Source organism: Cavia porcellus, unplaced genomic scaffold (genome assembly GCF_034190915.1).
Source record: "Cavia porcellus strain 051 isolate PalLab524CR breed Dunkin Hartley unplaced genomic scaffold, mCavPor4.1 scaffold_17, whole genome shotgun sequence".
In the NCBI taxonomy this organism is placed as follows: Eukaryota; Metazoa; Chordata; class Mammalia; order Rodentia; family Caviidae; genus Cavia; species Cavia porcellus.
Window position 1 is genome coordinate 45,230,388 of NW_026947500.1, and position 11,447 is coordinate 45,241,834.

The 11,447-nt window shown below is 56.9% G+C and overlaps 1 protein-coding gene and 1 long non-coding RNA gene across 6 annotated transcripts; one reads left to right on the forward strand and one right to left on the reverse strand.

Annotated features, from left to right (window-relative positions):
* Window positions 1–132: 132 nt before the first annotated feature.
* LOC134470959 (uncharacterized) lies at window positions 133–4,235 on the forward strand. Its single transcript, XR_010040248.1, has 2 exons — window positions 133–236; window positions 3,670–4,235. It is a non-coding gene; the product is annotated as an uncharacterized LOC134470959 (long non-coding RNA).
* Fkbp8 (FKBP prolyl isomerase 8) lies at window positions 3,779–10,842 on the reverse strand. 5 transcript variants are annotated; one of them, XM_005001609.4, is made up of 9 exons: window positions 10,730–10,842; window positions 9,294–9,606; window positions 6,387–6,556; window positions 6,207–6,295; window positions 5,803–6,020; window positions 5,488–5,660; window positions 4,685–4,762; window positions 4,418–4,549; window positions 3,779–4,239 (listed from the first exon to the last, which is right to left on the reverse strand). In XM_005001609.4, the coding sequence occupies exons 2-9, from the start codon at window positions 9,580–9,582 to the stop codon at window positions 4,153–4,155; spliced, it is 1,236 nt and encodes a 411-aa protein (XP_005001666.2). In that variant the 5' UTR covers window positions 9,583–9,606; window positions 10,730–10,842; the 3' UTR covers window positions 3,779–4,152. The 5 variants fall into 5 exon arrangements, with proteins under 5 accessions (XP_005001666.2, XP_013002970.1, XP_013002972.1 ...); XM_013147516.3 differs by having other exon boundaries at window positions 5,803–6,023; XM_013147518.3 differs by lacking the exon at window positions 10,730–10,842 and adding an exon at window positions 10,476–10,595 and having other exon boundaries at window positions 5,803–6,023.
* Window positions 10,843–11,447: the final 605 nt, after the last annotated feature.

Here is an 11,447-nt window from a genome sequence, read left to right on the forward strand (position 1 = left end):
ATGACACACAGATAGATGATCATGCCCCTGGCGTGCCCGACAGCCCCACAGTCTCCGCCCCCACCTACTGTATATTCATAATTCACAGATGGCCCCACCCCTTCAGTCCTTAGAGGTAGCCACTTCCGCGCTGTAACCCCGCCTTCCCACGCGCACCCCCTCCAGGCCCCGCCTCCACATAGTATTCATAAGCCTGACTGGACACCGTGTCGAAACCCCGCCCAACGAGCCGTGACGTATGTGTTATTTATGCGCTCTTTGGGGCCTTCTGTCTTTGGTTTGGGTAGAAAGCCACGGAGAGGGCGCATGGTAGGCGGGACTCGAGGTTGGCCTGACGGCTGGGCGTGGCCTCGGAAAGGAGGCGCGCATTGGACGCTGGGTTGGGCCGATGTGGCTTCCCTTAAGGTGGGAGGCTGGCATTCCCGGCGGTGGGGCTGAGGGAAAGGTGGGAAGATCCGGGAAACTTCCTAGGACCAGAGACTTCCCGGAGGCCGAAACCCAGTCCCCACAGGCCTCACCCATGGTGGACTCACAGCGCCATTCCCAAAACACAGCTTCGCTGGGGTTTTTTTTTTGTAGTGTTGTTTTGCTGCTGGGGATGGAACTGGGGGCCTTTAACTTTGTTTTGTTTGTATGTTTTTGGGTTTTGTCTGCTTACTAACCTAGCGCTTTGACACTGAGCTGTACATAACCAGCCTTTTGTTTTTCTTTTTGAGATAGCCTTTTGCTAAGTAGTGGAGGCTGGCCTTGAACTCCCCGTGACCCTCCTGTCTCAGCTTGTGGAATGCTGGGATTACAGGCATGCAGCACCACACCTGGCTTATCTTTCCATTTGAGATAGGGTCTCCGTAAGTCAGTAAATGGACAGGCTGGGCTCCAATTTGCAATCTTCCCACCTCCGCTTCCCATAGAGCTGGAATTACAGGCGTGCACCACCACACAAGGCCAGAGTGTTTTATTTATTCATTTTCCCTCTGACACTACAGTTTAATGGCCTTTACTATATTCACAAAGTCATTACTGCACCTCTCCCAGCCCAACTATCCCATCTCCTAGCACCTAGCTGCCAATAGTCTGCTCTTTATCTTTGGATTCACCTTTCATCTCATATCATTTTTATCTTCAAGGTTCCTTATCCTCATAATATATATCAGTACCTTGTTTTGTGGGGAGGTTTTAATCCTCCCTTGGTTTTTTTGAATTAGGTCTCACCATACGTAGTTCAGGCTGGCTTCCAACAATAATCTGCTTCAACCTCTCAAGTGCTAGGATTACAGGTTATGTACCACCATGCCAGGCTCCTCTTCCCTTTTTCATGACAGAACAATATTCCACCTTGTGGACGTATGTATGAGTCACATTTTGTTTATTCACTCACCTATTAAGAGACATCTGAGTTGCCTCTGCTTTCTCACCCTCCTTAGTGGCACCTGGGAATATTCATGCACATGGCATTCTGTGGTTTACAGTGCTGTTGACAGAGGCCAGGGCCTGGTGCATGTTTAGTAAACTCTCTCCCTCTGGGCCACACCCCAGCGCACGGGAACAGATTTTTCTCCTTTGGGTTCTAAATCCGGGCACAGAACTGCAGAGTCACAGACCAGGCTGACCATCAGGGAGGTGGCTAGACTACATCCCACAGGACCACCTGGTTTTACCCATATCTCTGTCACTAGCCCATAGGAAGTCAGAGCTGGGGTCAGCCTGAGCCTCCCCGTGCCACTGAGCAGGGACTTCTGGGACCCTGCCATCCCAGCTGCTGGAAACCTGGGTCCTCCTCCCCATCTGTGTAACCTAGACCAGGGCAGCCGTCAGTATGGCTGCTGCCCTGATGCAGCTCGGGGCCCGGCATCCTCTCAGGGTAACCGAGATGCACATTGGGGAAGACAGGGTTGGGGCAGTGAGGCTGCAACTCGGACCTCCCCGACCCAGTGCACTCCTCCTGTACTCTGCCCTGCCCTTGGGCCCCTGGGTTCCAGGTTTGGCACTCCACCGGCCACAGGCTGAAGTGTTGAGCAAAGCACCATGGCTCTAGCCCTAACCAGGAACATTTTTCCCTAACAGAGAAACCCATGCTCGTCCAACATTAGCTGTTACACACCATTAGACAACAGCAAGGCCTTGGCATAGGGTGAGGCTGCTGCTCAGTGGCAGGATACTGCTTAGCACCCCCAGACCCTGGATTCCATCCCCAGCAGCAAACAGGCCCACATGGTGGTGCACAACTACAGTGCGGTTAGTTGGGAGGCTGAGGTAGGAGGATCCCTTGGATTCAGGAGGCTGAGGCAGGAAGATCCCGTGGGTTCAGGAGGCTGAAACCAACCTGGGAAACATACCATCTTGTCCTCCCCCACAATAAAATTAAAAAAATATATAGATGTGGTAGAGCACACTGTAATCTTGGCACTCTGGAAGGCTGAGGCAGGAGGATCACAAGTTTAAGGTCAGCTCCAGCAGTTTAGCATCTTAAGAGTATGCTGAGTGCATAAAGGGAACTGGCCATTTGGTACTGCCTCCTGGGCCCAGAGCCGAATCCTACTGATCTGCTGTGCAGGTAATAACCCCCACTGTCACTGCCCAGGTGGGGGCACTAGACCTTGGCTAGGATGCTGGCCCACAGCCCATGCTCTGACCTCTCACCACCCAACCAGCTGAGCCAAGTAAACAGCAGACCAGCACCACCCCTGTGCCAAGCTGGGGATGCTGTTTAAGAGGCCAAGGCAACAGGAGTTTGATGCCAGCCTAGGCAACCCAGCAGACTCCACCTCAAGTGGCAGTAACATGCCACCTTGCCTGGTACAGTATCACACGCCTCATCCCAGCACCTGGGAGGCTGAGGCAGGGGGATCGCTGTGAGTTTGAGGCCAGTCTGCACTACAGTGAGTGCATCTTAAACACACCCAGTCACTCCACTGTTTCTGGTTTTGTGGGGCTGGGGAACAAAGCCCAAGGCTTCACTTAGCACTACGTACACAGCCCCTTTTAATTTTTTGAGGCCAGGACTCGCCAAGTCGCTAAGTTAGTTGCCCATGCTAGGCTCACAGTTTCAGTCCTCCCACCTCAGGCTCGAATGGCTGCTGGGATGGCAGGTGTGGTCACCTTGCCCATATAAGTATGCCCACCCTCAGGGGCTGAAGCAGGACAGGGAGGGGAAGGCCAGCCTGGACAACGGGGCCACAGCCTGCCTCAGATGCCACCAAGCTAGATGTGCACTGGGCAGAAATGGGCCTGGCTGATAGCACTACCCTGCACAGCCTGGGGACTGTCACACCAGAGGAGGCGGGGGGTCCCGGTGACCAGGAAGACCCTTTCTCTTCCAGCCTGGAGATAGGCTGGTTGCACAGCCCTGAGTGGTGAGGCGGCTGGGATGAGGTACCCCTGTACCCAAGGTCTCGGGGAAGGCTCGGGGACTGGCTCCAGCCATCTGGTAGTGACAGGGAGATACCCCAACTCCCTTAAAGGTCTCAGGGACCCCAGGTCCACCTTGGACCACCATGTGGCTGAGGCCCAGGGCTCCTGCACTGTCATCAGTGCTCAGGCAGCTCATGGTCACCAAGGTCTCAAAAACATGGCACGCCTGGGGGCCTTCCCTGGCCCCTGGCCATGTCCTATAAGCCTACCTAAAGGTTCACAGTCCTCCCAATGTCCCGGCTCTCTTCCCTCTTGCAGGTGGAGTTAAAACCATGTACAGGGCTCACTCGGCCACGTGGGAGGCAGAACCCATGTGCCAGTGCTGAGTAACCCAGCCGACCCAGGCAACAAGAAGGAAGCTCAGCAGTGCAGGTGGGAGGCTTTATTTCATTGTGGGGGGCTGGATGGGGAAACAGGCGGGTGAAAGGGCAAGGTGCTGGGGGAACTGGGGGACCGCCCCCCAGTTGCAGAGGAGAAACTGAGGGCTGACCCTGTGAACAGGGTGGGGGCAGGGAGCTGGTCTAAAGGAGCAGGGGAGCCCCCCACTGGCTCCCTCCTTCCGGGCCGCACCTCACCACCCTCCCAGGACCTCATCCCACTCGCCAGGCCTCGAGATCCCATCCTTGCTGCCCTGGCCTGGAGGAGGAGCTGGGCCAGGGCAGGCAGCAGGCAGGGAGCCTAGGGGATGCAGGACAGGGTGGGGTTCATGGTATGCTGAGGTGGTAGTGGACACCTGGGTGATCAGTTCCTGGCAGCGATGACCACAGAGAGTGCCACACCCCCCAGAGCAACAGCAGTTGCCCCAAACAGCCACTTCCATGGGATAGACTGTGGACAGAGGGACAGAGGGACGCTCAGAAGGCTCGAGAGGATGCAGACAAGTTTCTGAGAACTCTCTTCCCAATGAAATCCAAACCAGCATTGCCTGGCCATCTTTTTCCATCTACCAAACTCCTACATGTACATCAAAACCTTATCCAAACGTCTCCCCACATCCCCAGCTCACCCAGGCACCCTTGCTGGGACACTTGGTGGGCAGCCGGCTGGGGTTGCCCAGCATCTTCCGGTACAAGGCGGTCTCTGTACTCCGCTGAGCCGCATGCTTCTTCACCAGCTTCGAGAGCTCAGCGTGGATGGTCTGTGGGGGAACTGAGGCAGTGATGCAGCCCCAGCTGGGGTGGCAGGACACCCAGGGTCCCACCGTGCCCCGCCCCCAGGAGCCACCAACAGGGCAGGGCCGTGATGCCCACGCAGGCGCAGAGCAGACGCTCACCTTGTTGGAGGGCTCCAGCTTCAGTGCTGCCCGCAGGATGGGGATGGCCTCACTGTACTCGCCTTGCTGCGCCAGCACCTGTGCAGGGAGGGTGCGTGGCTGTGGAACCCTGTGGGCCTGGCCCACCGGAGGTGGGGCGCCCAGGGTGGGAAGGTAAGAGCCCGCAGCTTCTTCCTGGGGGCCTGGCAGTGGGGAACAAGCGGCTCGGTCACCCCAAGAGCAGAGGGCCCGAGAGGGAGCCTGAGCACACAAGACATTCCCAGAACACTGCGCCCAGATCCAGTCACTCCAGCCAGGTGTCCATAGACTGGCGGCTGCACAGACCAACGACCGCTCCTTTCCACTGCCACCTGTTTGTTTCTGTCACATTCAACCAGCAGGTGTCCCACGGCTCCTACAGCTACCAGACTCATCAATCCCTGGAATCCTGTGATTCTCTGCACACACAGGCACCTGATACGGGGAGGCTGAGGGAGCCCCTCTTGGGCCTCTCACAGTATCTGTGCCTCAGTGTCTTTGGCTAGGATTAAAGGCCTGTGAGAACTGCAGGTGCTGCTCAGGGTGAGCACTTTCCCAGTGTCTTTGAGGCCATGGGCTGTAGCCCCAGAAAGGAGACAAGACAGAAGCCCGGAACTGGACCAGGCATCCAGGAGTGCACAACTGGACAGAGGTGTGGCCATGTAAAGGCCCTGGGGCAGGAGCTGGCTCAGAAGCAAACAGGACGGGGCTAGCTGGGACGTAAAGTGGCAAGCAGCTGGGGAAGGTCTCGCGGCTAGTAAGAGATGGGGCAGCAGCCACCCCACCTTGCCCTTGCGGAAGAGCGCCTTGATGTTGTCCGGCTGGTGCTCCAGCACCAGGCTGCAGGAGCGCAGGGCGGCACGGTAGTGGTCCAGTTTGAGCTGTGAGGCTGCCAGGTTGTTCAAACACTTGACCTTCAGCTGCAGCAGCTGCTCCTCCTCCTCGAACGTCATGTCCACTGCAGGACACAGCGGTCAGCAGGGTCACCAATGCCACCTTGCCTGCCCTACCCCACCCAGGACCCTCCCGCCTTCCCCACTGGCCTGGGAGATGCTGGCTCAGCTACAGGCCCAAGGGAGGCCAGGGCGCCCGCCAGTCACCTTTGGCGCTGGAGGTGATGGCCTTGATGGCCAGGTCGTAGGAGTTGGCAGCCAGCACGAAGTCCGCACGCTGGTAGTGGGCATTGCCACATTCGCGCTTCCGGTTGGCCAGCGCCACACGCTCCTGGCCCGTGAGTAGTTCCAGGTCAGGCCCATCCACCGCGGTCTTCAGGGTTACCTCCAAACACAGCGCTGCGTGTGGGGGGATGTAGGGGCTCCTGCTGGGGGGGTGGGGGGGGGCCACTTAGGGCCAGGGGTCCTAGACCCACAGCCGGTGCCCTGGGCTGCAAGATTCAGCAAGCAGCTTCCTTCCCTAGGCCTCAGTTTACTCTCCTGTGCATGGGAGCACAGAGAGGATGAGGAAGGGACCTCGGGGAGAGGACGGGAGCCCATGTGGCGCTCACCTGCCTTGGGGGCCATAGCAGTACTTGGAGTCAGCAGTGACCATGGCCGTCTCACCCACATCCATGAGGGGCACGCTGAGGTCCAAAGCCTGGGCCAGGGCCAGCAGGGAGGGTCAGGCGTGCCAAGTCCTCAGAGACCACCCCACCCACCACTGCCCATCCCCCTACCCTGTGCCCCACCTGGATAACATCGCAGTCGCCCAGGGTGAAGGTCAGCTCCGGCTCCTCCTGCACCCGCGTGCCATTCTCCAGTGACATCTGCAGCTGCACTGTCACCACCTGGCCCTTGGTCGGGCGGCTTGAGCCAGGGGGACCTGGGACCAGCGTCTTCTTCCTCAACAGACCATTTCCTGCCAGAGTCCAGGGTGGGGACAGCGAAGTCAGTAGGTGGCTGGGAAAGGGGGACAGGGTACTCCCTGGCTTGGGACCCAAGCTGAGCTTCCAGCAGATGCCAGCTGCAGATGGTACAGGAGACTCGTGCAGATTTGTGTATGTTCATCTGGGTGTGGGCTCGTCTACACACGTATGTGCATGCATGTGCAGAGCTTGGGATGAACCCAGGGCTTGTGCACGCTTGGCAAGCATTCACTACAGAGCCGCAACCAGCCAGATGGGGCAGATTTGGGGCGATGACACTGGCACTGAACCATGGCTACTCTGGGTGTTATCTTATGAAAACTAAAATACAGGTGTGGTAGTCACACCTGCGATCCCTATGCTCTGGAACGCCGAGGCAGGAGCATCACAAGTTCCAGCTCAGCCTAGAGAGTTTTAAAAAAAAAAAAAAAAAGAAAGAAAAGAAAAAAAGGAAAATTAAAAATAGGCTGGGATGGGGTCAGGGATTTAGCTTAACAGCGCAAGTGCTTGCCTGACAAGTGCGAGGTTATGAGTTCAATTCCTGGTACCAAAAAAATAGATAAAATAAATAAAACAAACACAGGCCAGGAATGTAGCTTTGTGTGAAAGCTCTGGTTTCAGTTCCCAACATCACAAAAAATACATAGCAAAACTTCTTCCAGATCAGCTGTCAACCCTGGGCCTCAGTTTACCCAGGCATGAAATATGGTAATCACATGGCCTACCCGTGGCATACGCAGCCTTTGCTGGATTCACAGAGCATGATACCTTGAATTTTACTGGGAACTGAGCACGGCTCTGAGCCAGGCTGTCCCAGCAACTTGCAATCTACAAGGGATGACACCATCCTCACACAGCCACTAAACGGGTGCCCTCTGTACCGGACAAGAAGGACTGGTTATGGCCCCACAATGGCCTCAGGGGCTAACGTGACTGCCCAGAAACCATGCACAGAAACCATGCACAGAGCAGGCAGGTGACTGGCCTCAGGGCAGACAGCCCACACCGTCCTCAAGGGTCTCCCTAGGCTGCAGCAGGACAGAGCTTGGGAGCTCAACGGAGTGACAGGGCCTGTCGTCACCAACGTCCCAACATGTCCCTGCTCTGTCACATTCCACTGGTCTGAAATGTTTCACAAGAATGAGCTGACCCTGATTTAAAGCTTAGACACCCATGGAGGCAGCCAACCTTATTCTAGAACATTCTAGCACATTCTAGGAGACTCTGGAATATTCCACATTTTATACTGTTCCCCACCTTGGACAAGGCCAGCATCCAGTCTGAGAACCACCAGGGAGCCAGCAGGTCCTTGGGCCTTAAGTCCCTGGACACTAACAATGGCCTCATAGCCCACATGTGGCCCACGAAAACAGCTGCTAAGTCTCCCACCAGCCAGGGGGGCTGTGTGGCCTTGGGCAGGTACCAGGCCTCTCTGAGTCTGTGGTGCTTTGTACCACAAGGTAGGCACTGCCTTGTGGTTATTAGAAAAATAAAACAAGATACTGCATAAACCTAGTGCAGAATTAGCGCTTTAGAAACGTAACCTGGTGCTTTTATTTATTTATTTTTTTGTCTTTTTGAGACAAGGTCTCTCTATGCAGTTCAGCCTGGCCTTGAACTCACTTTGCAGTCCAGACTGGTCTGGAACTCCCAAGGATCATCCTGCCTCAGCCTCTCCTGCCTCAGCCTCTCAAGTGCTGGGATTACAGGCATGAGCCACTACACCCGGCTCACCTGGTGCTTTTTTTTTTTTCTGTTTTCGTTTTCATCGATACCAGGGATCGAACTCTCAACCACATACTTGAAAGGCAGGTGCTTATGCCGCTGAGCTAAATCCCCAGCCCCCACCTGGTGCTATTTTAAGAGCAACATTTTTCATTGTTAGTACCTTTTTGTATGATAATGAGGTTAAACTCAGAGCTTTCACCCTGAGCTACAACTACAACTTTTTTTTTTTTCTTTTTGGTACTAGGGATCAAACTCAGGACTGCACACTTGCAAGGCAGGTGCCTTAAATCCCCAGTCCCTACTCCAACTTTTTTACTTTATTTTTTCTAACTTTTCTAAGCAGGGTTTGGCTGATTGCCCAGTCTGACCTTCCACTTTTCATCCTCCTGCTTCATCCTCCCCAGGAACTGGGATCACAGGTCTGCATCACATCCTGAGAGTTTTACCTTCTCTCTCTCTTTTTTTTTTTTTTTTTTTTTTTTTTGGGGGGGGGGTACCGGGATCGAACTCACAACCTTGTGCTTACCAGGCAAGCGCTTGAGCCACTGAGCTAAATCCCCAGTCTCTTCTCTGCACATTTAGAACACCAGGGGCTGGGGTGCAGCTCAGAGGCAGAGGGCTCACCTAGCACAGCATTAGGTCTGTCCCCCAGCACTGCCTCAATCCCTGAAACTAACAGTGATCACTGATGACAGTTTATACTTAAACAGCTACTCCAGAACAGTCAAGTGCAGGGAACCAGCCAAAGGGAGACACAGCATGGGATCTCAGGCTGGCTATGTTGTGTCTGGTGGGTGACTCAGCCTCTCTGGGTGAGCATGTGTGCATGTGAATGGAGCTGGATGTCCGGTCAGTGGTCAAGATGGTAACTGACTTCAATCCAAACAGCCCAGATGGGAAACACATCCAAGGAACAGAGGGTCTGGCCAAGGTCACCCCTGGACCGGGGCATCCAGCTCTGCAGCACCCCCCAGGGACCCCTTTCTCCTCACCACAGCTTACCCAGAATGTCCAGCCACTCTTCTGGGGCCAGGTCCTGTGCGGGCTCGGGCTCTGAGGACACCAGGAACTCTCGGGCCAGTGCCCCTGGCTGCTCAGTCTTCTCTGTGGGGGTCTGCCCCATGTCTTCAAGTGGTGGCAGCTCACTCAGGTCATCATCGTCCTCTTCCTCCTCCTCCTCCTCAGCATCCGCATCCTCAACCCCATCCAGCACCTCAAAGTCCTCAAGCGGGGGAACCCCAGCAGGTGACAAGGCAGGGGGCTCGGAGGGCTCCTCTGCACAGGATGCCATGCTGCTGGGGGATGGGAACTGGCCCTGGGGGACAGACGGGGGTGAGCATCCCCTGTGGCCCTCAAGTCCCCTCTGCAGGCATCCCCTGTGTTGCTGATGTAATCTGGAACAGTGGGCCTTGGTTTCCTTATCTGTACAATGGGCCTCACCATGAGCCTGGGTGTTGAAAGAAATTAACCCCCAAGCATCAAGCTCAGCTGACATTAGCTATTATTAGAGCTAATTATTATTTAATCATTCAGACATTGGGGGGGGGAGGAACCTTTCCCATATGGAAAAAAGAAAATCCAGACTCAGAGAGGCAGCACCATTTGCCCAAGGTCACAGAGCACGCCAGAAAAATAAATTAAAAAAATAAAAAAGGGGCAGATTTGAAACCGGGTTCCAGATCTTGACGGTTCATCTGCTTAAAAAAACAAAAAAAGGCTGCGAGGGGGGGGCAGCCCCTGAGGCCCCGGGAAGCCATTTTCACAGCATCTGGGCTACCTGGGGTGCTGGGTCTCACGGGCCCTTCCGTGTCTGGCCTCCCAAAGCGATCTCCTCCCAGGAGCCCCAGGCACCCAGGTAACCTAAGCCCACAACCTTCCATGCTCAGGGCCTCTTTCTTGCCCCAGGCCTGCAGTCCGCGGCTTTCCTCCACAAACCAGACCCAGAACTCAAGGGGGCCACGGCCTGCATCCCGGTCCCGCAGCGCTCCTCCTGTGCCAGCCTCACCTTCGGACTCCTTCCGGGATCCCACCCCCACAATCCCCTGCGCCGCGCTCCACAGCCCCGCGCCCCCACTCGGGCCGTCGCCACCGACCCCGCTAGCGCCCCGCGATCACCCTCTTTCCCGCCGCCGCCCCGCACATCCCGTCACCCCGCCGCCCCCGCCTGGGCCCGGCGACCCCCACCCTGGCCCACGGCGGCGCCCGGCACGCGTCTGACGCCACCAACACAGGCCCGGACCCCGCACTCGGGGGCGCACCCGGCCCCGCGCCGCCCGGCTAACGACCCCCGCCGGGTCAACGCCTGCGCTCCTCTGCCCGCCGCAGCGCCCCGGGCCCTCCGCCCCGCCCAACGCCCCCGCCCCCACCACGCCAGCCCAGAGCCACCCAGGTCTGGGGCGCCCCGGCCGCGCGCCCCGCCGGCGCCCCGGTACACGTGCCTTGGCTCCGGGACCCCCGCCTGGGGTCCTGCGCCCCCTCCCCGCCCCCAGCCGCGGCCGCCGCGTCTCGGGAACCAGCTTCGGCCGCGAGGCCCCGCCCCCGCCGCGCCTATTGGCCGTGATCGCTGTGACGGTCACACCCATTGGGTCTCACGAACGTCCGTCTTGTGCGCGGGCACCTCCCCCTTCCTGCTTCGCTGTGCGGGGTTTTCTTAAAGGGACTGAAGCTTAAAGAACACTAGAAGCCAGAGGATGGCGGGTGCTGAGCTGGGTTAGGAAAGCGAAGTTCGCTGCACCGCCAGTTAGAGTCCCTGCCGCTGCGGGGTGCGCCTCATCATGTTCATCAGAGAAATGGGGGTATGTACTGTTCAGAGTGCACTCGTCACTGGGGGTCCCATGGGAGGACCGTGCTGCAGATAGGGGACCTGGCCGTTCCTGTACGACCTTTGACCCACTATGAACTTCCCAAAGATGTGGCCCGAGGCAGCTTTTCCCTCCCACTTTCTCTGTTCCGGGAATGTTATCTGGTGCATACAGCAGGCGCTCAATAACAGCTGCCAGGGCCGCAGCATGATAAGGTGCCAGGCCAAGAGGCGACAGCCGGGCCTGTCTAGGGCACCTTTTGAAACAATGTATTCGCTTCTCACCTGCGCAGGGTCCTTTCTTCCCAGCCCTCCTGCTCCCGTACCCCGCCTCCGAGTTTTACTTTACTTATTTA

Excerpts from the sequence above, each read along its gene's own strand:
- Fkbp8 (XM_013147516.3), bottom strand. The coding sequence starts at position 9,582 with ATGGCATCCTGTGCAGAGGAGCCCTCCGAGCCCCCTGCCTTGTCACCT. Across the intron at positions 6,296-6,386 it reads GCGACTGCGATGTTATCCAG|GCTTTGGACCTCAGCGTGCC; the intron begins GTGGGGCACAGG and ends GCCCTGGCCCAG. Across the intron at positions 5,661-5,802 it reads CATCACCTCCAGCGCCAAAG|TGGACATGACGTTCGAGGAG; the intron begins GTGACTGGCGGG and ends TGTGTCCTGCAG.